Source organism: Enhydra lutris, unplaced genomic scaffold (genome assembly GCF_002288905.1).
Source record: "Enhydra lutris kenyoni isolate GAN:26980312 unplaced genomic scaffold, ASM228890v2 scaffoldscaffold4, whole genome shotgun sequence".
Taxonomy (NCBI): Eukaryota; Metazoa; Chordata; class Mammalia; order Carnivora; family Mustelidae; genus Enhydra; species Enhydra lutris.
This window is the reverse complement of record NW_019154088.1, coordinates 29,690,098-29,716,855: the sequence shown is the minus strand read 5'-3', so window position 1 is coordinate 29,716,855 and position 26,758 is coordinate 29,690,098. Positions and strand designations below refer to the sequence as shown.

The window sequence follows — 26,758 nt, the reverse complement described above, 5'->3', positions numbered from 1 at the left end:
ACTGAGGTTTGAGGGTTCTTTTATATTGAACAGCACTACCTAATTTATCCTAATTCAGATGCTGAGGTATTCTATATAGAATGAGCAAGGTCAGGAACTTTGATAAGCTTGTTCATTCCTATTAAGGCAGAATTCCTTATAACTCTAGGAGTCATGGGCTAGAAGCCTCTAGAGATATATTGCTGACAGTATGCAAATACTTTCTACCAGTGTTCATGTAATAATCTCAATTTACAAGTAATTTATTTAGTCTCTAAACTAGTAAAGAAGTTGAGCTGTAGTGATTTAGAAAAATGCTATCCAATACAGTTGATACCAGTCAACATGGCTACTGAGAATCTGGAATGTGGCTAGCCTGAATTCAGATATAAGTATAAAATATATATCAAAATCTTAAGACTTAATATATAGTAAGAGAATATAAAATAGTTTTAAACTGATTATGTGTTTAAATGCTAGTAATTTAGACTTATGGGATTATATAAAATATATTACTAAAATAAATTTCATCTGTTCCTTTTTATCTTTTTAATGTGGCCATTAGAAACCCAAAATTAGACCTGTAGTTCATATGTTATTTCTCTGAGACAACACTGATTCAGAAAACCTGAGTTTTGGTCAGAAGGTGACAAGAAGGAAAAGAAATATATGTGTAGAAGACCAAAAAAAGGAAAGAAAAATCTAACTTAGAATATTTAATTGAAAAAGAAAATCTGTATAATGCTCCGTCACTGACATAGACAAATGTCTCAAAATCTTATGTACTAAGCAACTGGGATATAAGGGAAAAAAATAGTATCAACCTAAAACAGATCAGTAAATAGCAAATAATATATACAGTAATGAATATGGAAACACACTGGGACAATATCACTTTTTAATAAATGAATGAAATCAAGGGTGTTTTCTTGGACTTCACAGAGTCTACACAACTTTAGTAGGAAATTCCCATGAACAACTTGGATTTAAGTAAAAATTTACCTAAGACATGAAAAACCAAAGCCCAAGTAAAGAACAAGATATCAACAAGAAATAATGCCGATAGGTTTGCCTAATGGTAACTACTCACCACAGAAGAACAATCGAATCTACCCCCCAACAACCAAGATATAATAAGAAGGAGTTATGACTTTCTAATTATTACTTTTGCTTCTTATATCCCAGTAAAAGCAAAGGCACACTGTGAAGTTTTTCACCAGAAAAGTTTACTTCCCACGTTAAATGACAAGAATCTTTTTGGCATGCAGGGAAGTTGTATGAATTTTCAGTTGTTTTCACAGTCTGATATATAAAAACTATCAGTGTTCGAGATTTTTAGGTAAAGATATTTAATATAAAAAGCAATCTCCAGGGCGCCTGGGTGGATCAGTGGGTTAAAGCCTCTGTCTTCAGCTCGGGTCATGATCTCAGAGTCCTGGGATGGAGCCCCGCATCGGGCTCTCTGCTCAGCGGGGAGCCTGCTTCCTCCTCTCTCTCTGCCTACTTGTGATCTCTCTCTGTGTCAGGTAAATAAATAAAATATTTAGGGAAAAAAAAAAAAGAGAAAAAAAGCAAGCTCCAATTTCAGGTTAACAGTTCCTATCTAGAACTTTTACTCCATCTTGTGGAGGTAAAGGGTATAATTATTAATAGTTTTAAAAACTCCAAAGAAACTTCAAAAGCAGTAGTTTTAACAACAAAAAAAATGACATGATAACAATTTATGATATCCCAGTTATAGTTGTTTCACATCTAGAAACTGCATTAAAATTAACAGGAACTACCATATGATCCAGTAACTGTGCTACCGGGTATTTACCCAAAGAATATGAAAACACTAATTTGAAAGAATATATGCACCCCTGTGATTACTGCAGCATTATTTACAGGAGAAAAATTATGAAAGCAGCCCACTGTCCAATAGAGGAACGGATATGGGTACCTTATTGGTTCAGTCAGTTAAGCATCTGACTCTTTGATTTCAGTTCAGATCGTGATCTTAGGGTCATGGGATCAAACCCCACAGTGGGCTCCCCTCTGAGCGTGGAGGCTGCTTGAGATTCTTTCTCCCTTTGCCCCTTTCCCTGCCTATACATACACACACTATCTCTCTTAAGTAAATAAATAAATCTTAAAAAAAAAAAAGATGATTGGGGGGCGCCTGGGTGGCTCAGGGGGGTTAAGCTGTTACCTCCAGCTCAGGTTATGTTCTCAGGGTCCTGGGACTGTGCCCTGCATCGGGCTCTCTGCTCAGCAGGGAGCCTGCTTCCCCCTCTCTCTGCCTGCTGCTCTGCCTACTTGTGATCTCTTTCTATCAAATAAATAAATAAAATCTTAAAAAAATACATGAATGGATAAAGATGTGGGATATGTGTGTGTGTGTGTGTGTATTGGAATATATATGCCTGAATAATGAAACATTATTTAGGCATAAAAAAGAGTGAAATCTTGCCATTTCCAACAACATGGATAGATCTAGAGAGTATAGAACCAAGCAAAGTAAGTTGAGAAAGACAAATACCATATGATTTCATCTATATGTGGAATTCAAGAAACAAAACAAATGAACAAAGGAAAAAAAAAAAAAAGAGATAAACCAAAAGAAACTTTTTTTTTGAGAAACTCTTAACTATAGAGAACAAAGAGATGGTTACCAGAGCCAAGATGGGTGGGAGGATGGGTTAAATAGGTGATGGGGATTAAAAGTATACTTATCTTGATAAGCAGACTAATATACAGAATTGCTGAATTACTATACTGCACATCTGAAACTGTAACACTGTATGTTAATTAACTATACTGGAATTAAAATACTTTTTAAAATTTAAGAAATTTTTTTAAATTGAAAAATTAAATTAATAAATAGGAATAAGTCAATATAAACTGTGGAGTTAATCTTAACCAATCTCTTTAAAGAGACTATTTTTGTAAGACCTATATGTTTTGATAATAATGCTGTGAAGAGTGCCTAGGGTAATATGGAATCTGACACCCTAACCTAAGAGAGTTGACTAGAGGTGCGCATGTATATATATAATATATATATGTATATGTATTATATATATATAATATATATAACAAAAACTAAAACCAACAATAACTAAAATGTCCACAGGAACCCACTAGTCTAACCTTCATGCATCAGGGATAACATCTACTTGGTTCACCATGGTATCCCAGTGATTAGCAGTGTCTGATACAGAGTTAGGCACTTAAAAAATACTTGTTGAACTGAATTTCTAGAAACACACGGTTGCCAACTTTTAATTGGCTTACTGTCTATTTTTACTATCTTGTTTTAATGTATGTATGTATATATTTCTTGATTTATTTAAAAGATTGATTTATTTATTTCAGAGAGAGCCTGAGGAGAGGGGTAGAGGGAGAAGAAGAGCAGCAAACTCCGTGCTGAACATAAACTTGACTTGGGGCTTGATCTCAAGACCTTGAGATCATGACCTGAGCTGAAATCAAGAGTTGGACACTTAACCCACTGAGCCACCCAGGTGCCCCCACCTTGTTTTTCTAAAAAGGATTATTTTAACTTCTGAAAACAGGAAATAAAAAATTAGTAAATTATGTATCTCAAAAAATACAAGGATAATAAAACAGGTAAGCACACAAATTAGCAAAAAGGTCCATTAAAAAAAAAAACTTCGGGACGCCTGGGTGGCTCAGTTGGTTAAGCAGCTGCCTTCGGCTCAGGTCATGATCCCAGCGTCCTGGGATCGAGTCCCGCATCAGGCTCCTTGCTCGGCAGGGAGCCTGCTTCTCCCTCTGCCTCTGCCTGCCACTCTGTCTGCCTGTGCTTGCTCTCTCTCTCTCTCTGACAAATAAATAAACAAAATCTTAAAAAAAAAAAAACAAAAAAAAAACTTCTTTTCTTAGCCCTTGGTATTCTCATTTCACTCTGGAACAGTGAAAAACTCAAGGACCAGGATTAGCCTTGTCTGCTTTGGGGAAATCTCTGTACTAAGTTATGTTTCCCAATTTTCTCTTCCAACAACGGAATAAGAGCATATTCCTTCATGGTGCAATTAGTTGTATATACATATTATCTCCTATGCTCAAAGCATGAAATACTTTCATCAGAAAAGGAATGAAAAAGATTGAAGTATCTCAGTGCCCTGTCCTGATCTGTATCACCTCTTGCACCCACCTTAAAGCCAGGACCCCACCAACCAAATCTAATTTGAGATTATGAAACTATTACATCATGCCAATCTCTCTACGGCTCCCTGTATCACCAGCTTCAGATTCCACCTCTCATTCTTAACCAATTCCTAAAACCTTTCTGTCATTACCCTCTAGAACTCAGACTTGGTCAACAGCAAAATCTCCTATTCTGAACATCTACTCTAAACTTCCACTGTACTTTCTTACTCTAATTGAACTTCAACTGGGTGGACCCAAGACTGAGATAGCTGCCTTCCCTGCTACTCCCAAACTCTTCACTTGTCTTCTTCCCTAAAACAACTCCAGCTTTCAAACTCCTGTCATCAGCCTGTTAACAGCAATTCTCCCTCAGAGGCAATTTTGCCCCTCTTCACAGCCTTGGTCTATCTGGCAATGTGTGAAGACATTGTGATCACCACAACTGAGAAAGTGCTACTGGCACCTAGAGGGTAGAGGCCAGGGATGCTCTGAAACATCTCACAATGCAAAAGACAGCCCTCCACAACAAAAAAATTATCGGGCTCAAAATGTCAATGCCAAGGTTGAGAAATCCTGGTCTGTAATGATCCTGATCATTAATGCCTCCTATAGCTCTACAGGACACTCTCTTGGCCTGCATCAGCTTTTCTCTTTTGTCATTCCCACTGACCTATAAACATGCTGGAATGACTCTCATTTAAAGATCTTTTTTGACCTCACACTTCCTTCTAGCAATTACTTTTCTCAACTGTCCTATATAGCAAAAACTCTTCTACAGTTTGTGTATATTCATTCTCTCTTCTTCCAACCTCTCTCTTAAACCCAATTTAGTGAAGTTGCTCTTACCAAAGTTAGTAATAATCTTGATGTTGCCACATGCATTGGTGACTTCTTAGTCTTCAGCATTTGTCCAAGTTGATTCCTGCCTCCTCTCTGAAAAGTTAATTCACTGGCTTCCAAAATAACAGATTTTAGTTCTTCTATCTCACTACTGGTTGCTTCTTTCTACATTATATTGCTGGTTTCTATTCATCACCCTGAATTCTAAATGTTGAAATGCCTCAGAGTTGTGTTCTTGGACCTCTTTTCTCTTCTATTTATGTTTATCCCCTTAGTGATCTCATTTTATCTCTTGGCTTTAAATACCATCTATAAATGGACTACTCTTAAATTATTTCTCTAGACCAGAGGTTTTCCCCAAACTCTAGACTCATATATCTATTTGGTATCTACTTGAACATCTTAATAGGCATCTCACATTAACATGTCTCATATTCAACATCTGATCTTCCCCTCGAAATTTCTCCTTCCATGTCTCTATCTCAATAAATGACATTTGTCCACTTGCAAAGGCCAAAACTCTGGACTCATCTCTGACTCCTCTTTCTCTTAGATCCACATCTAATTCATCAGCAAATCCTATTCTCTGCACTCCATAGATTATCACAACCCTCACCACTTCCATCCTGTTGTAAGCCAACATCATTTTTTGCTAAGATACTGCAACAGCCTCCTATTGGTCTCTTGACTCTTCCTATGCCCCTCATGAGTCCGTTTTCAACACAGCAGGTAGAGTGATATTCTTAAAATGTGTATCAGATGCCACTCCTTTACTCAAAACTGCACTGGCTCCCCATTTCCCTCAAACTGAAAGTCAACATCCTTATAATGGCCTATAATGTCCTATGATATACTGCTTTCCATATCCTACTTAACTTTTCCTCCTGCTATTTTCCACCTGCCTTACTTTGCTCTGGCCATCTTGGCTGCCTTGCTATCGTTTAACATATTAGGCATCTTTCTGCCTAGAAAGCTGTTCTCTTCCACACAGCTATGTAATTTACTACCTTACCTCCTTTAGATCTTCCCTTAAATGCCTCTTTTTCAGTGAGATCTTTCCTATTTTAAAGTTACAATCCTGTTTACCATCACCTACTTTATTTTCCTCCAGAGTATTTTCCATCTTCTAAAATGTCATGTTTTATTTTATTTATTTATTAATTTATTTATTATTTATTTTAGTTACTGCCTGTCCTATCATAATGTAAACTCCAGGAAGAAAAGAGTATTTTCATTTGCTTTCTTTATTGCTAAAACTAGGATCTAAAATGTTTTGTCAGACAGCAGACCCACCAGTAGTGGCTGAATTCTTCTTCAGCCTGATACTTGACCTCCTACAACTACTTCCCTGTTCCATTACTCGGGGTTTAATTCAGTAGTCTCTCTGATTTTTCTTGCCCTCTCAACTGAATCAGAGTTGCCTACTATTTCTAAAGACACTCATCCTAGAGTCTAGAATGACACAGGACTCTAGGATACAGAATGGTACAGAACTGCCAATTTTCATCAGTAATCCTGAAATCTGATTTATTTAAACAAATACCTTAAAGCTAGAATCTGAGTTTTAAAGAAATAAAACAAACAAAAAACCACCTATTATGTGTTTTTCATTTCCATATGTTATTTCAGGCACTCCTTGCAATAATGATATCATTATATACTATAATTCCTAGAGGTGCGGGCTAGAAGGTAGTAAATTATAGAGTGCTAGTCTCAGCAAAGCCAATGATTTGGGTTCAAATCATTTAACTTCTGTGTCTAAATTTTTCTATCAAACGGGGACTGTTCTGGCTTTATTACATACTGCCTTGTACAGAATTTGTGTACATATCTTCTTCCCATTGACTTTAATGATTGCACTTGTTTTATTTATCTGTGTATATCACAAGCTATACACAATATTTAGTAGATGAATATATGCATGAATATAAATACAGATTTTTGTTTTAAGCATGATTTTAGAAATGTTGAACTACCTCAAAAAACATATGGTGTAACATAAAAAAATACTATTTACGTTTACCATAAAATGAAGCTAAACTGATTCCCAGGAAAAATGGAAATTATAGCTTTCCGCCCCAGGGAGAAACATACTTATTTACTTCCTCAAAAATCACTCACTGAGGATGATGTCTTGGTTGGTTAAGTGTCCGACTCTTGGTTTGGGCTCAGGTCATGCTCTTAAGGTTGTAAGATTGAGCTCCACTCCCATCAGGCTCCACACTGGGCATGGAGCCTGCTCAAGAGTCTCTCTCTCGCTTTCCTCTGCCCCACCCACCACCCCCAACTCCTGCTCTCTTAAAAAAAAAAGGAAGAAAAAGTCACTCACTCATTTTCCTTTCTTCCTTTTCTACCCATCATTGCCAACAATACAAATAATTTATCTTACACTTTAAAGATCATAAGTTTAGAACTTTCCATTTCAATGCTTCACTATTCTCCAGTATCCAGATACCAAATTCCATCACTTTTTTGTTCATATTTTTCAGCTCCATCCTTCTCATCTATGTTTCTGTAGCCATGACATTATTTTTAAGTTAAAAGGACCATTGAATATAACTACATTTTAGTAAAATGTGATATATTTAGCCTCTTACCAGTACATCATGCACCAAGGCTTGATATGTCCAAGTATGGTGTAAAGGAGTTGCCAAATCTATGTTTCTGTCAACAAGGACTAATAAAGGTCTTTGGAAGCTGTAAATATATTAAAAAAAATTATATAACTCTTGATAACAGTTTCTACATCTCAATTTTTCTAATGCTTTCTGGTTTTATCATTTTGACATGAACAGGAAGTATGTCATGTTGATATGCCGTAACAGTCTGCTTTAAAAAAATTTTTTTAAGTATAGTTAGTCAAGTAAAGTAATAGTTTGGACTACTCAGAGTCTGTGTATAGTGCTAGATTATAAGTCTTGAGGAACTGTCTATAAGAAAAAAAATCTATGCAAGTACTTCTACAGAATAATTTTTATAGTTATCAACGTAAGAATAAGTTGCTTCTACTGAGATTTTTATTTCAAATTTTCTGGGAAAAAAAAGGAATAGCTATTATCAGTTCCAGGGGAAACTATTAGAGCAGAATCTTATAAATTTACAGAAATGTTTGACAGTTTCATAAATTACAACTTTTTTCTGTAAACACAAATTCAAAAAGCAGACCCTACAGAAGACCCTCGCAAAGCATCCCATTATAATACATAAAACTAAAACATTAAGTCACAATGGTACCTATCTATATAATTACTCACTTACCAAACACTTCATATTTTGTTTACTGAATTATTACAACTTAGATGTGAAACAGACTATACTTATAAAGCAAAGTGAGGCACAAAGTCGTCTTGTTGCCATGCATCTCCAAAAGCTGTAAAGGTCTGCTTTGGCAATATTGTTTCAAGGGTACACATCAATTTTCAAAAGATACTGTTATCTAATTATATTAACTATTCATATTTTGTCCTGCAAGAGAACTCTGACCATTTTAGTGACTCATTACACTGCAATGACTACAAATGCACACTGCACTGATTATAAAACTCTGCAATAAATAAATAGGAGTGGCACCTTTACCAGCTACCTCATTTATTACTCCAGAGCTAGGTGAAAGGCAAGGAAAGATTGCCTATGGTGAAGTTTCTTGGCTCAGCACTACTGAGATTTGGGGTTGGGTAATTCCTTATTATGGAGGCTTGTCCTGTGCATTGTAGGATGTTTAGCAGCATCCTATAATGCAGCCACTAAATTCCAGTATCATCTACCCAGCTGTGACAACCAAACATGTCTCCAGGCATTACCAAATTCTTACTGAGGATCATTAACTTACAACTGGATTCAAATGTCCAAAACAACAGTCCAAAAAAGTTACTGACCCCTATAATTAATTTAGAAATGCACCCAACAAATTAAAAATAAGACAACTATATTATAACATTAATAAGTTTTTAGGAATTATCCAAATAAAACAGCACTTTATGTTAGTTTCTAAGGCTTTTATAAGAACACTGTAGAAAGGTAACTATTAAGTAAGAGATGCTATAGTGGGCGGTTCTGTGGGAAAAAAAAAATCAGGTGAGAATTTGATGTTTCTGCTCTCCTTAATGAGAAGCATTCTGAAGAGTATTTAAGACCAGCAATGAAATCACAGAAGAGTTTAAAATAATGTGGGGGCTGAGACAGTTGGAACAAACAACTGAAACATAATGTTAGAGTTAACTCCAAATTATAGGAGTAGTATGAAAGACAGTAGGAGCCATCTAAATTGACTTGAAATGAAGTCTATGGAAAGTTACCATAGAATTATTATCCCTGGAGGGCAGTTATACTGAGAATCAACTTATTTTTACAGGCTTTATTTATTAATTCACTTAAAATTGGGGGTAGGGATTAATTTTCCAAAATACTGTCTGTTCCCCTTGAAATAATTCTCAGCCATTTTTGTGTGTTTCTTTACTTCTTCATCCCAATATCATCTATTATTTTTAATAAATAAGTATTTCAGTGTAAAAACAGAAACTAGTTGATAGGTAGAAATAGACATAAACATCACAAGTTTTACACTTACTTTTGTCATTACCAAGAGACCTAATGATAACTGAAATTAAATAGCTTCTGACCTTCAAAGCCATATAAACAGGAAAATCTCTCCTACAGATGAGAAAAATGCAGAGCAATTTTCAAGGGGCTTGAATTCACAACCCTGAGGTAGAGACCTGAGCTGAGATCAAGAGTTGAATATCTAACTGACTGAACTAGCAGATGCCCCCAAAACAGAAATTTCTAAGAGAAGGTAAATTAAATAAAACATTCCATTTGTATTTCAAGAACAAACTGAGTCAAAACCCTGATAAAACATAATACCTGAATTGGCCAGCTCCAAGAGTGTCACCTGTAAAAAGACTGTTTCTTGCATCTCTTAGATTTTCTCGAAGTTTCTTATCTAGTTTCTGAAAAATCAAATTTGATAATAACTCTTAAAGAAAAATTTCACAGAATTTTATACAGGATAATAAAATGTGTTATTATGAACATTAAGAACATAATGTGTTCTTAGTTTCATAACCAAGAAACTTGGAACTTCATTATAAAATAGCAATTCTAAAATCTAAATATTTTAGTTTCTTTACTATTCAATAACATCTTAACTTGGACTTGAAAAGACCAATGCCTTTTCTATTGTGACTCAGGCCTGATTTCACTAATAATCACTTTTCACGGACTATTTTTACTTTAGGTACAGGACTGATTTGGAGTAATGAGCCACCCTCTTACCCAATCATGATTCTGTTTCACAAGGAATGTCTCTACATAGTGATGGCTGCAAGAGGCTCCAGAATAGAAATGGAAAATATGAAAGAAAGCAGCCCTCCATCAATGATTCATTGTGGCTAATAAAACTCAAAAACGTCAGTGTATCTTTCATCTTTCCATATCACTTATCCTTTCCTTTCAGTAATTCTATAATGTCTCTAATCCCTTGTTTTTTAATCTTTAAAGCAAATTTTTGAATGCCCAGTTTATACTGTATATTTTACTCCAATGTAGTGGGATAGCAAATGCACTGCATTTTAAAAATGGTTATGATTGCCAATAAACATTTCCTAAGTGAAGTTAAATGTAAAATGATCTGGGGGATCAAATAAGTGTAAAAACTACTTGGAGAAATAAGGCAGAAAGACAAATATACATTTTAGTAAAAAAGAAACAGCTGGAATAACATGTCAGAGTAAATCATTTTCTCCATCACATAACAGTATACAATGACTATTTTTTTTATTTTTGGTGGAAACCCAATGTTATAAAATACAAATATTTGCTTTAGTATTTAATATATAACCCATAGCAATCATACACTTAATATTAACAAAAACACTTGAGGTACTTATGGAAAACAACTGATAGAATATTATTTGTCATCAATGGATATCTGGATGAACTCACCACTGCTACCATTTCTGCTGCTGTTCCTCTTGAACATCTGATTATAGGAACAGCACCTATTTTAACAACAGATGTTAGCAATGATTTCAGCTGTTAATAATTAAAATGGATACTTAAATAAAATACCAAACCATCAAAAATACAAGAGAAGTATAAAATTTCAGGCAGAAACATGAGGATTTATCATCTCAAGAGTAAAAGCAAGATTTCAGAAATGGACACTTCCGTTCAAAAATAAAATAAAAGGGAGTCAAAAAAAAAAAAAAGGCCATTTCTGTATGGTATTGGCTTATCAGTGTGACCAGATTTTTTTCAATGAATTAAAACTAAATTAGGATTTGACTCCCTACAGGCAGTTTCAAAGAGTTTGCTCACAGGAATCACTTTAATTTGACTTAATGGAAAAGAATGAAAAGAGATAAGTTAATTTAGCAGTTCGGTATTATTATTCATGATTTAACAAATTAACAATGAAGGATTATAGTCTTTTTAAAAATATCAATTTAAAAGATAAAAAACATATTCTTTCAATGTGAAAAGCTCCTAAAACGTGGCCTCAGTTCATTATTGAATCAGCTCATTAGACCTCTTAATTTCTCTTTCTTTATTACTCCAAGTTGTATTAAAGGCTGAAATCCTAAAACGACAGGAAAAAACCCAATTGCACTGAAAACCTCAGAAAACAAACTGAGAACACTGTAATCTTTATATGCTAAAACGGTTGCATTCTAGATTCTATACAAAGCATGTTCAACTAGAAAAGTAAAATTGTAGAATATTAGCAAATTTTATAAAAAACGTTTTCTTCCAAGTTATACATGCTTGTCATATAAGATTCAAATACTAGAAATGTATAAAGTTAACCCTTTGATTCTAGCACCTAAAATAATCTCCATTAAGAATTAGATATTGATGGTTTCAGATTATTTTTATATGTAGTCTTAATAAATGCATTAATGAAGACTACAGAAAAGAAAAATATAGTATTATACAATTATACATACTATTCTTAAATTTGCCTTTTTCCACTTCATTTTTTGTTGACATCCTTCTACGTCAGATTGGCAGTAGTTTCAATTTCTCTTCTGAAAAAAAATCACTTTCTGATACTTTACATAATAAAGGTTGCTCTAACACTTCAGTGGTCTTTTATGCTTCTCTTTTTCAATCTACCTTTACCCTGAAAATGTATCATCATGGAAAAATAAGCTAATGTCCACAAAAAACCTAGCATTCAATGAAATTTTGGAGCGTGTGTAGGATGGCAAAATAGTAGGTTACTTAAAAGACTAAAAGTTGTATATCAATGTGCTCTGTTTAAAGCAACAACAACCTCATTTGAAGGTACTCAAAAGCATGCAGGAAGTACGGGTGTGTGTGTGTGTGTGTGTATGTGTGTGTGTGTGTGTGTGTGTGTGTGAGAGAGAGAGAGAGAGAGAGAGAGAAAGAAGCTCTGAAGGAAGAGATATATTTGAAAAAGGAGATACATTTTTAACCAGCTTTTCTCCTGAGGGTACTTTTCAGCTTGCAAGGCACAGAGGAGAAAGAGCTCAAGCAGAAAACATAATCAGAAGACATAACGAGCTGAGGAATCAAAGACTGATATTGAGGGCTGGAGATTAAAGGAGAAAAATCCCTGAAAGGAGGGAGCCCCAAAGCTTACATGTAAATTCTCCTCAAACCTCTGTTTATATCCTAAACTATTCATGGTGTCTCTCTTTTCTTCAATTTTCTCATTTGTGAAATGAAGAGAAATTTCAATAATTTAGTGTAAGGGTCATTTCAACTAGGGTTTTCAGTGTCTGCAGAATTAAAATTGCAGTTAGAAGGTTTCTAAACAGACCCATTAGTAATAGTAAAGCATAAAATCACACATTAGATACTGAACACAAAGTAGCTGTAAGTAAATTTAGATGTACCAAAGGAAATGTTTAAAATTCTGAGTATAGTGGATTAACAGTATACGTAAATTTAGTGTTTTCTGGAACCTTGGGAGTGTGCCTTAATAATTACATTTATCTCTATACTTAAGTGTATTTGCAACTTTCCTAATGGAATATTAAGTATTTTGAACTTACCCAGTGTAACAAAAAAGCAGAAGAGGCTGTCAACAATAGTGTCCATAACAGTTTCCATCTCTGTGTCTGTGATATCTGGCCTGTTAATAGCTAAAATAACATACAGAGGAAAAAGTTACCAAACTTCTATGCCTTAATAACATTTGTAATACTCAAACAAGTAAAAATTTTTCATGTGTTACACTTTAAAGTGAACAAGTATCCATTAAAAATTACACTACCTTAAAAAAACACACAGCACTTCAGTATCAATAGTGGTGAGTAGTATCAACATCAGACTAGTACTAAGAAAAAAATCTACCACATAATATATATATAATTTTTGCCAGAGCAAATAAAAAAATAAATATCCTATTCTATAATTTTATTCACAAACATTAGATAGCCTCAAGAAACTACTGAACTTATTACCCAACTACTGCCAGAAAGGACAATGCAAATCAATTATCACAAGACCAGTGTCCCACATCATTTTTTTTTTGTATTATAGTAAGTTATAGGAACTTATTTTCTGATGTATTACACTGTACTAAAATGGTTTCTAAACTTAAGTGGCTATATAAATCACTCTAGAAATATGAAAGTCTCTGGAAGCTATTAAATATTCAAGATTCTTAACTGTTTTCCCCAGGGATTCAATTCAATACATAATTCTGGATAATTCTATGAAATCTGCAATTTTGGCAGGCACCTTAGGTGATTCTTAGGGCTACACTTAGGGGGGAAAAAATTGCTCTGAAGACTATACTTGACAAAGACCTTGCCTTACTCCTCCCATCTCTCACAATACCTAGGCCTAGTATCTGACAAGTAGATGTCCAATAAGTGGTTGTTAAAAGGCTGACCAGACTAAAATATTATATATATAATATTTTAAATTTCCCAACACCCTGAATGTGAAAACAAATATAAAATTCAATACAACTTGTAATTATCATGAGAGGAAAGCAGAATCCAGCTGTATATATCAAAGTATTTAAAGAAAGTATGAACCATCCAGAGGACTTAATAAAGAATTCAACCAGGCAATATAGAATCTGGATGAGGAAATATACTGCTACTTGGTGTTGCAGATTCAAATCAGAAGACAGAAATGGCCAAAAGACACAATGTTAATTATGTAAATTCAAGGAACACCAACCCAGGGAAATACTCAGCTCATTCCATCAATCAACGGTGTAGGTAAAATCCAAACGGAAGCCTCCAGCCCTTAGGTTCTACACCCGGTCTCACACCTCTAAATAAGAACTGACTCGAAGAGTCAGAACATTGTCCATCAATAACCTCAACTCCCTTATATTAACAACTTGGTTCGTCTGAGATAGTACCCTGACTTTAAGAAGATAAAATCTACTTCCTTTAAAAGGATAAATAAATTTCCAATGCATGAAAAGTAGGGAAAATAAATAAAACCCAAGATAGTAACATATTATGTTCGGACCAATCTGTTTATCAGCTGAAGCACTTGAGACGTTTGAGAGGATCTGGCATATAATTATGTAACGGTTAAGAGCACTGACTCTGGAGTGAGTGACTTGGTTCAGTAATCTGCTTCTGCCATTTCCTTATCAAGTTACTCAGTATCTGTGCCTCAGTTACTTCATCTGGAAAATATAAGTAATAATACCACCTACTTCACAAAGTTACTCTGAAGAGTAAATGAACTTACACTGTAAAGTGCATAGAGAACAATCTGTTATTATTATAAATATACTACTGAGAATCTGGGTAATTAACCATATTTATACTTTAAAATTAATAAATTACACTTATACTTTAAATTTAATAATTTCAGACTTGTGATTCTTTAAGTTGAGAGGTATAAGAAAATTAGTTATATTTATAAGTACCTGAAGGTTTAATGAATTTAGACTCACTATAAATTTAATTATTCTTAAAAGTTACTTGAATATTTGGGCAGATTTTGCTTATTAGATTAATAAGTTTGCCTGGCTTCATATTTAAAGTACTTAAAAATGAAAATGCTAAACTTACAGATGCAATTTAAACTAAGGGAATTCAGTGAACCAAGTTTGCTGACTAAGCTTGTTAATTGGGGCTGTTTAGAATCTAATCTGTTCAATCTGAATTAACTGATCAAAGAAAAAGCTAAGGTGCTTGTTGTGTTTTTGCTGTTGTTACTGTTGTTGTTTTTATGGAATACCTCATGAATTTGCATGTAGTCCTTGCACTGCAGCCATGCTAATATCAGTATGGTTCTAATTTGAGCCTACATGCTGCTGAAGTGAGCACAAGGTGCTTTGTTTTTATATGAACATATTATAAGTAACAATTCATAAAAAACAATTTAAAAGATTCACTTAAAGGCTTCAGGAAAACTAGGCTTTAAACACGTAACTTAAATACTTAAGTAGCTAGTTAATTAAAACTCAATTAACTGTAAATAGATTTCTGTAAATAACAACTACTGTCAAAACTCTCTGACACAGGCAATTCAGCAAATGCCTACACCCTTTAGGGATGTTGTTTAATTTCTAAAACACAGCACACTATGGAGCTCAAGAAAACAAAAAACTGATGTTCCCTTCTCAGGGAGCTTAACATCTGGTCCAGTATTTTATAACAGGGTACCACTGGCATAGTGGGCAGAACAATTTTCTGTTATGAGCATGTTTACACACTTCAGAATATCTAGCATCCCTAGTCCCTGCTCACTGAATGCTAGTAGCAGCCAAACTTAACATAACAATCAAAAACATCCTGACACATTTTCAAATGCCCCCTTCCGGGGCCACACTCTCCACTCAGGAACCAATAAAATTCTAGTCAGCCCCAAACATCTCAACCCTTCAGTAGCAAATTAATGATTATTTGAATGAACTGGCTAATCGTATCTACTACAGTTTGTGCTTTTCTCTAAAATATCTGACATAATTAGTGGACATAATATTTCAGTTAAGCAAGATGAGTAACTTTTAGAGATCTGCTATACAACTCTGTATATAGAGTCAACAATACTGTATTGTACACTTAAAAAGGTAAAGGGACAAAAAAGTGTTCTGGAAAAAAAAAGCAACATAGATAATAAAATGGGGTTTGGGTGTTGTGTGTGTGTATGCATGTGTGTGTATTAGTTTTAATCAATATCCAGGAATAGTCAGTTTACCAAAATACTGAATACAAACTCCAATGGTAGTTAGATAGCATTTGATCAAACACCAGTATTCAATCCACTAGTGCACGAACAGGGTGTAAGAATCAAGGGAGTCTAAAAATCTGTATTTGAGAAAATACCTATGCTTCATTCCATAATAGTGCTATAACAGCTGTTGACGCCTGCTGTACTAGAAACTTTTCCAGGCATTTTATACAACTAATTCATTTAATTTCCACAAAAACTCTGTGAGGTAGATAGTATTACTATCCCCAGTTTACAGATGAGGAAACTAAAGCACAGAGAAGTAGAGTAAGTTGGTCTTGTCCAAGAGTCAAAGTACTAGAAGATTCATTGAATCCTACTACTAAAATACTGTCTTATTTGCCATGACTAAACCATTCAGGCAAGCTGCTATGTGGTACCTAAAAGGTCAAAGCATTGGTACTTCACTGAACTTACAAAACAACTTTATTACATGTTGCTTCTAAGTGACAGAAATCAGTCTGAATTCTGTGTTTTCTTTGCATGCTTTAAAATATCTTTTAGAGTTCTACGGCTATAAACAAAGCTGGCTTTTGATTGTACCAAATATGCTATTTTTGTTTACAGTACAATAACTCATTTTGTTAACAACGAATTATAATATTCCTGTTTTACATACCACGATACGAAACAAGCTCCTTATTTTGATTACATAATACAAACATATCATCTTCCAAAGTAATAAAATTGAGATACTGATCAAAAACCTAGAAACAAAAGAAAAAGGTTTATAAATCAGCTTTACAAAATATTTTTTTGAGCAGACTCCATGCCCAATGTAGGGCTTGAACTTATGACCCTGAGTTCAAGAGTTACATGCTCTACCTACTGAGCCAGCCTGATGCCCCAATTTTACAATACTGAAAGCACATTTGGTTTGATTTAATCAACCAATGGTAAAATTATAATTATATTCAATAACTGAAAATTATACTATGTAGCAGACAGCGTCCCTGGGTAAGAATAAGGAGTTAATATCAAAAAGGAATATAAACAAGACTTTAGACAATAAATTATCAAGGAGGGAAGTAACATTTTCAGAAAACAAAATTTAAGAAGATATAAAAATTTGTTTAAAGACTGTGGTAGGGATGGAAATTTATATCAGTTTTGAAGAAAAAAAATCACAATTTTATTCATTTTAATCACATTTTCCTAAGAAAGTCGTAACTATTTTTCCACCACGAACACTTATAAGTGGGAAAGAAGTTATACTAGCTCTTTAGAGGTGCAAATTAGGGGAAAAATTAAGAAAACTCTTTTTGAAATACATTAAATTTAATTAAACAAACAGAACTATTTCTACTATTTTATGTAAAGTTAATGATAAACTTTGAAAAGATGAACATTTAAGACATAGGCCTCAAAAACTAATCGGTAGTAGCAGACTATCTAAATCTAATCAGTGGGGAAAAATGGGAAGTAAATACATAGTTGTTTAGTCTTTTATTTGCCCTCTATCATTCTCTAGAATTTCAAGTGTTGTTCAAATTCAAGAAGCACAGGGCACAGTAGGGCTATAACTAAGAATAAATTTATAGATTTATTTGTAACTAAGCTGAACCGATCTAAAAAGTAACCATGATATAGAATGGATGGTCCATCCTAAGTTCCTTCTTTTCTCACACTATGCAATTGGATCCTCTCTCCTAAGTAGATCTGAAGTTAGAATGGTGACAATAGTGATTATAAATAAAATAATGTCAACATATTTTTAGTATAATTTATAACAACACAATTGTTAAACTATTTTTCCTTTTTTTCAAAAGATTTTATTTATTTGACAGAGCAAGAAAGCACAAGCAGGGGGAGCAGCAGAGGAAGAGGGAGAAGCAGGCTCCCCACTGAGCAGGGAGCCCAAGATGGGGCTTGATTCCACGACTTTGGGATCATGACCAGAGCTGAAGGCAGATGCTTAACCATCTGAGCCACCCAGGAGCCCCTGTCAAACTATTTCTAAGTCAAACTAAAAAGATTACAAATCCTAGCCTAAAACAAAGACAGATTTCAGCATTTTATTTTTATCTTTCAAATTCATTGGGTAATAGGTACCTTTAGTTTGGTTTATTTTCCCTAGTTCAAACTGTAGATAATTTACATTATCAGAACTCTTTCTAAAAGTAATGAGCCTAAATATTTGTTAGGTTGATCTGGTCCTCTATAAATTAGGCACCTAAGTTAATTAACAAGTTTCAGAATATACTAAATCTTACATTAACAAAACGTCATCAGCCAAACAAAATCTCTTACCTTGGCTACTTGTGTTACTGCACTGGCAGCCAATGCTGCATTCGCAATATCTTCCAGTTTACTTCTTGAAATAGCAGAAATAAAATTTAAATAATATGATTCATAGAGTTGATTTCGCAGATCCTAGAAATACAATGAATACTTCATTTTTATGAGCAAGTATAAAGGATGACCACAAATAAGAATCTTTTAGATAACTATAAGAGCAAGATTCTGGAGGATAATATACATATTTAAAAGATGGATTATATAAATGATATAAATGACAATCAAAAACAAGAATCCCAAAAGAATAAAGTCATGAAGAAGTTATTGGTTATTTGTTTGCCAGATATAATGGACCTATATATTAATAAAGTTATGATATAATATTACCAATAAAATTCTATTTTAATTACAATGTCACAAAAAACCACTTGAAATAGTATATCTGCATTTTTATTAAAAATATCCAGAAATGGCTCTCATATAAAACGCTTATTATATTTTGCAGATACGGTCTTCTACTGCTCTGGTCATGTAATAATACAACCTATTTCCTTTGCTGCTCAGACATAATTTCAATGACCAATTCCAGAAGTATTACTTCTCAATCATCCAAAAGTAGTATAATTTAAAGTTATGCAATTCTTAAATCAAATTTACTCATGTTTTCAAACTCTAGGCAAATAGGTATCTAAATAACCATACAGAAATACCTTGTATATACTGCAGATTCAGTTTCAAACCACCACAATAAAGCAAATATTGTAATAGAGCGAGTCAAAATAAATTTTTGGATTCCCAGTGCCTATGAAAATTATGTTCACACTATACTGCAGTCTCTTAAGTCTACAAGAGCAGTATGTCTAAAAAAAAAAGAGTATATACCTTACATAAAAAATACCCTATTGCTAAAAAATGCTAACCATCATCCAAGCTTTCAGCAAGTTATTAGTGATCACAGATCACCATAACAAATATAATAATAATGAAAACGTTTGAAATAGTGTGATAATTACTAAAATATGACACAGAAACATGAAGTGAGCAAATGCTGTTGGAAAAATGGCACTGGTAAGACTTGCCTGATGCAGGGTTGCCACAAACCCTCAATTTCTAAAAAGTGCAGTTTCTTTTTTTTTCTTTTTTAAGATTTTATTTATTTATTTGACAGAGAGAGAGATCACAAGTAGGCAGAGAGGCAGGCAGAGAGAGAGAGGAAGGGAAGCAAGCTCCCTGCCGAGCAAAGAGCCCAATGAGGGGCTCAATCCCAGGACCCTGGGACCATGACCTGAGCCAAAGGCAGAGGCTTTAACCCACTGAGCCACCCAGGTGCCCCTAAAAAGTGCAGTTTCTGTGAAGCACACTAAAACAACGTATGCCTGTATTTCCTCAAACCTAAGATACTGCTGGTTGCAAGAGGCATCATTATATAATACCAAGAAAGAATTAATTCTGCCAATAAAATTCTGTAACACATCATCAATTTTTTTTTAAGATTTTATTTATTTATTTGACAGAGAGAGAGAGAGCACAAGTAGGCAGAGAGGTAGGCAGAGAGAGAGGGGAGGGAAGCAGGCTCCCTGCTGAGCAGAGGGCCGGATGCGGGGCTTGATCCCAGGACCCTGAGATCATGACCTGAGCCAAAGGCAGAAGCTTTAACCCACTGAGCCACCCAGGCACCCCCACACCATCAATTTTAAGATGCATCTGATATCAGAGATGTTTAAGTGTGAAAACCTGAGGGTTTGGAGCGTGTGTTAGGAAGGCTCCTGAGCAGGGCAGGGTTTTAAAAAAGGTTGAGGGGTTGATTAAAGCATAAAGGATTGAGAATTAAGACCAATGAGGAAATAAGTAAGTATGCTGAAGATATTGGGAGTCATGTTTCTCACTGTCAGAAAAAAAAGTTCTAGATTTGTAAAGGGAAAAAGAAAAAACTAGGATGAATCCTGTATTTCTGAAATGAAATAGTTTTGGATATTACCTGTCTTTTTATCTAGAGAGATAAGGAAGATTTTTAGAGTCAAATATAGATATAAAAGTATTCGTGTATATATATATATACACACACATATACTTCCTAGTTCTGTCCATTTTGATGTCCTAAGAACTCTAACACCTTAGTAGCAATAACTATGCCTTATTCCCAGTTGCTGATTTCTAAATACCATTCTCTACAAAACACAACCAGGGGTCCTTAGAAAATGGCTGAATCTTGGGCTAGAATAAAGTATGAGATGAGACTGAACAATTGTATTGTGCCTGAAAGTAAAGAAGTGGTCTAAGAATGAAGACATTTCAAAAGGATGCAGAAATGCAGGATATAAGATCAATATATAAAAGTCAACTGTATATCTATACACTTGCAATGAACAATCCTAAAAACAGAATTAAGAAAATAATTCCATTAACAATAACATTAAAAAACATGAGGGAATATGTTTAGTAAAAGAAGTGCTTGGGGGCGCCTGGGTGGCTCAGTGGGTTGGGCCTCTGTTTTTGGCTCAGGTCATGATCTCAGAGTCCTGGGATTGAGCCCCGCATCGGGCTCTCTGCTCGGCGAGGAGCCTGCTTCCCCTTCTATCTCTGCCTGCCTCTCTACCTGTGATCTCTCTGTCAAATAAATAAATAAAATCTTAAAAAAAAAAAAAAAAGGAAGTGCAAAACTTATTTGCACAATACAGAACATTATTGAGAGAAATTAAAGAAGATCTAAATAAATGAAATGATATTCCATGTTCATGGATCAGAAAATTTAATATTGTAAAGATGACAATCTTCTCCAAATTGATCTACAGATTTAATGCAATGCCTATCAGATGCAAGCTCCAGGTAGCTTCCTAGGGAAACTGACAACCTAATCCTAAAATTAATATGAAAATTTAAGGTACCTAGAAAAGCCAAAAAAATCTGGAAAATGAAGTATAAAGTTGGATGACTCAGTTTCCCAATTTCAAGCCTTGCTACAGAACAAGAGTAGTAAAGACAATGTGGTATTGGCATAGGACAGACATAGAGATCAGTGGAATAGAACTCAGAGTCCAGAAATAAACCAATGTATCTACTGTTAATTTTCTTCTTTTTGAAGATTTATTTGTCAGAGAGAGAGCACAAGCAGTGAGACCGGCAGGCAGAGGCAGAGGGAGAAGCAGGCTCCCCACCTAACGGGAAGCCCAATACAGGACTCGATCCCAGGACCCTAGGATCATGACCTGGCCAAAGGCAGATGCCTAACTGACTGAGCCACCCAGGTTTCCCTTATTTAATTTTCAATAAAATTGCCAAGACCATTCATGGGAGAAAGAACAATCTCTTCAATAAATGATGCTGGGGCAACTGGATAGCCACATGCAAAAGAATGAATGAAGTTGAACACCTCACTCATACTGTATATAAAAACTAATGCAAAATGGATCAAAGATCTAAATTTAAGAGCCAAAAGCACAAAAATCTTTGAAGAAAACACAGAGATTTGGCCATGGGTTCTGAAATATGAATCAAAAGCATAAGCAACTAAAGAAAAGACCAACTTAAAACTAAGTTTAAAATCAAAATTAAAAATTTTTGTGCTTCAAAGGATACAAACCCACAGAATAGGTGAAAACATTTCCTGATATACTTGATAAGGGTCTAGGATCCAAAATAAGAAAGTACTCTAACAACTCAACATTAAAATAACAGCCCAATTAAATACTGGACAAGGGATCTGAATACATCTTTCTTCAAAGATGGGACAAATGGCCAATAAGCACATTAAAAGATGCTTAATATCATCAGTCACCAGGAAAATACAAATTAAAATCACAATGAGAGGGGTGCCTGGGTGGCTCAGTGGGTTAAGCCTCTGCCTTCGGCTCAGGTCATGATCTCAGGGTCCTGGGATCGAGTCCCGCATTGGGCTCTCTGCTTGGCGGGGAGCCTGCTTCCCCCCACTCCTGCCTGCCTCTCTGCCTGCTTGTGATCTCTGACAAATAAATAAAAAAATTCTATAAAAAAAAAAATCACAATGAGATAACACTTTAGGATGGCTATAATCAAAATTTCAGATAATAAAAAAGCTCTGACAAGGATCTGGAGAAACTGGAACCCTCATATACTGCTGGAAAGAATATAAAATGATGCAACCACTGTTGAAAACAGTCTAGCAGTTCCTCAAAAGGTAAACCACATACATGCATTTATATAAAAATATTTGTGTGTGTATATTCTTCAAATGCTACATAAAATCAAAGTAATATTCTATATAAAATTTTGTCTCCTGCCTTAAAAAAATAGTTAACTATAGAGTTATTTGACCCAGGAATTCTATTCCCAGGTGTTTATGGACACAAGAAAAATGAAAACACATATATACACAGAAATGTGTACAAATATGTTTGTAGTAGCATTATTCCTAATAGTCAAAAAGTGGAAGGAGTTGATAAATCCTCTTTAAAAAATGGCACGGTCAGGTTTATGCAGTATAAAAGAGAAAGCTGGGCATCACCAGCTACACAGCATGCAAAATATGTGACCTTCATTAATAATTTAAATACAGGTGATCCTTGAACAACACGGGGGTTGGGGCACTGCACAGTAGAAAATTCACATGTAACTTCTGATTCTCCAAGAAATTAACTACTAATAGTCCACTGTTGACCAGAAGCCTACTGTAACAGTCAATTAGCACATATTTTGTATGCTATATGTATTATATACTGTATTCTTACAAAAAAGTAAGCTTGAGAAAAGATTAAGAAAAACCATTAAGGGAGAGAAAATACATTTACAATACTGTACAGTAAAAAACCCACCTATAAGTGGACTTCTGTAGTTCAAACCTGTGTTGTTCAAGGGGCAACTGTAGTACTTTGATTCAATAGTCAGTAACAAGATGCTTGTGAAGTTTGTGGCAGACACTGTTAGCTACTTATCTAATATCCATTTTCCCCTTCTTTTTTGCTAGAAGAATCTAGATTTTGTTTGGGGACAACATCATTTAAATATTAACTTTTGAAACCTCCTTTGAGGTTAATTCTATCCAGTGAAACATAAATAAATGAGTGTTTTCTGGGGATTTCTGGGAAATCTTAGCTTTCATGATTAAAACGAACAGTTAGGACTGGCATGATTTATTTCACCCTTCTTGCTCTGAACATAGATGTGATTTCACCCTCAGCTGCCACATAACATACAGGAAGCAACAATCAAGACATTGAAAAGGAGAAACCAAAGAAAACAGATCAGAAAGACTGAAGGAGCCGGAGTCTTTGACTACTTCATAGAACTACTATACCAGCTTGCACCTCCTACTCACAGACTTCCTATTATCTTAGAAAAATAAAACCCTATTTTTAAAGTTAATATAGTTAGATTTTCTGGGGTACCTGGGTGGCTCAGTCAGGTATGTGCCTGCCTTCAGCTCAGGTCATGATTTCAGGGTCCTGGAATCGAGCCCTTTGTGGGGCTCCCTGCCCCGTGGGGAATCTGCTTCTCCTCCTCCCTTTGACCCTCTCTGCTGTTGGTGCTCTCTCTCTCTCAAATAAATAAATAAAATCTTTAAAAAAAAGATACAGGGTGCCTGGGTGGCTCAATGGCTTAAGCCTCTGCCTTGGGCTCGGGTCATGATCTCAGGGTCCTAGAATCGAGTCCCACATCGGGCTCTCTGCTTGGCAGGGAGGCTGCTTCCCCGCCTCTCTCTCTCTTTGCCTGCCTCTCTGTCTACTTGTGATCTCTGTCTGTCAAATAAATAAATAAAATCTTAAAAAAAAAAAAATACATATAGTAAGATCTTCTGGTTTTTAAAACCAGGGTAAGTCTTAATCAATATGCTTCCTCAGCCAAAAAATTTAAAAATTTTCAGTCTCTTTAAAATTCAAAGATAGGGGCGCCTGGGTGGCTCAGAGGGTTAAGCCTCTGCCTTCGGCTCAGATCAAGATCTCAGGGTCTTGGGATCGAGCCCCCCATCAGGCTCTCTGCTTAGCAGGGAGCCTGCTTCCTCCTCTCTCTCTGCCTACTTGTGATCTCTGTCAAATAAATAAATAAAATCTTTAAAAAAAAATAAAATAAATAAAATAAAATAAAATTCAAAGATAATCTCAAAAATTAAAGTGGGTAATTAAGTAAGACAATTTTGGATTTTTCACACTGGAAATCTAAGAAATTAAAAAAAAAAAAAAGATTTTATTTATTTATTTGTGAGAGAGAGCGCACAAGCAGGGGGAGCGGGAGGCAGAGGGAGAAGCAGGCTCCCTGCTGAGCAAGGAGCCCAGTGAAGGACTCGATCCCAGAAACCTGACCCGAAGGCAGATGCTTAACCAACTGAGCCATCCAAGCATTCTGATATATAAGAAATCTTTTGGAAAAAACCTGTTTCCACATTACAGGGTCAGGAAATTAAGAACTCATATTACCTGGCACATTCTGTCAATATTTTCTTCAGTTGGCATTACAAAGTACACTGCAGGAACATCTGGTATAGGATCTCGATCAGAGTGCAAAAGCCTAAAAGACATAAAGAATGTAAAATTCACTTTTTTCTTAGTCACTTATCTAAAAATATAGTTTTTAAAACAGTATTTCTCAAACTAGGAATTAACCAGTTCAGGGACAAGGAGACCAGTATACTAAAAGCACTTGGTGAAATTAAGCTTTCTCCTTGTATCAGTGCTAATATTATTTATTATTAAGATCCTAATGTCAGTCTTCATCTCCTCTACTACAATCACCTGGTACAGAAATACCAATATTCTTCCTGATGAAGAACTAAAGCACATTCATTATCAATTTTATTTTCAGTTTTTGGTTGGGGGAGGGTGAGTGGGAAGAAAAATGCAGTTCTGGAAGAAGACAAATAGAAACCTGAAAGAGCCTTTAAAAATAATGAAAAATTTTACCCATAAATAAAATCAAATATTTTTTTTTAAGTAGAAGATGTATGAATGCTCCCTTAAAACTTTAAGGCAATCTGTTTTTTTAATATTTATTGCATCATAAGAGAATGCACAAGAGATCATCTAGGCATCTCATAGATTATACCACCTGATAGTTTTTTCCTACAATTCAGAGAGTACCTTGATTCAAATATCCCAGCATCAAAGCACAAAATGTCTTTATTCTTCACTGTAAGATTCTGCTATACTTATATCAGGAAATATGACAACATGCTACCTGTACAATATTCTAATCATCCTTCTGTGAAAAATCTACATACAATCTTCCTACACATGCTTCTGGGCACGATATTGTAGTCACCTCTCTATAAGAAAGAGAGTTGAAAGAGGCTGCCACTGTGTCTGCATTTAATGACTTCCTTCCATTTGTTTGGCTGCTGCTACTGACACCAGAAAGATTACACTGTTATGGCAGCCATTGTATGTTAGCTTCTTATGCTGGCTGTCCAACTGCCTAAAGGGCTATAACCACCATTTCATCTTCTGGAAACTTATTATTTCCTACAAATCAGCCTAAACCAGCAAGCAGTGTATAAAGTAACTGACAAAGTATTCTTCAGCAGATAGGGAAGAATAGTCAGATGCACCTTGCACAGAAATTCACAAGGGTAGCTGTGTGATCTTCTCATGTTCTGAGCATGAGAAGCAACAGGTAGGCAGAAAGAATCTATTACTCTCAAACTGGCAGTCTAGCTTGTCACCCCTTAAGGAAGCACTGAGGCTCACCTCTGTTAGTCACTGTTACTGACCCATTATGGTTCAGTAGACAAATAGTACAGAATTCATGGTCAAGCAATCTGAACACTGTTACTAACTAGCTGTATAATCATGGGACAATCACTTAAAGTCTATAAACTTTAATCTTTTTGTTAGTAAAATAAAGGAATTAATCAGTAAGGCAGTAACAGTAACCAATGCTCGTTAATAAACCACCATTTCCAAGGATGACATCAAGCCAAATATTCAGGTAAGAAGAATGAACACATTACCAACAACAAATTTTTATTTTAACTCTGAAATAAAAATGAAAGGAAAATCCATATTCCATGTTTCATCAAACCTAAGGTGCTATCAATTTTAAAACATATTATTAAAATAATTTCTGTTAAAAGTGACAGAAAAATGCTGCCAATTTAACCATGATATAGCATTAATTAGAAGATATCCTAATTTCAGAAATATAAAAAAGTGAAAAATATATTTTAGAATTGATGCAATATAATATTCTATTAATTTAAAACAAATGCTCAATATAAAATTGAAGAAGTTAAGAATTTAACCACATTCTGATATGTTACTCACTGGAAATCTAAAACCACATGCCCACTAAAAGAGCACATTTCACTCCAATATCTCATAATAGAATAAGAATTGGTTATAACATCATAAATAGAACAAAATGCAAATAGTTAGAATATCCTAAAATTGGACTCTTTTAG

General features: G+C 34.8%; 1 protein-coding gene across 4 annotated transcripts in view; it reads right to left on the bottom strand.

Annotated features, from left to right (window-relative positions):
* The window catches only part of LOC111158384 (sec1 family domain containing 1), a 108,261-nt gene that overhangs the window by 72,605 nt on the left and 8,898 nt on the right, over positions 1-26,758 (bottom strand). For all 4 annotated transcript variants that reach the window (XM_022520390.1, XM_022520397.1, XM_022520396.1 and 1 more), the window contains 7 exons: positions 24,780-24,870; positions 18,406-18,528; positions 16,775-16,862; positions 12,996-13,085; positions 10,918-10,973; positions 9,838-9,923; positions 7,572-7,671 (listed from right to left, as the gene is read on the bottom strand). In XM_022520390.1, coding sequence (XP_022376098.1) covers positions 7,572-7,671; positions 9,838-9,923; positions 10,918-10,973; positions 12,996-13,085; positions 16,775-16,862; positions 18,406-18,528; positions 24,780-24,870 — 634 coding nt within the window. The remainder of the gene's footprint in view (positions 1-7,571; positions 7,672-9,837; positions 9,924-10,917; positions 10,974-12,995; positions 13,086-16,774; positions 16,863-18,405; positions 18,529-24,779; positions 24,871-26,758) is intronic.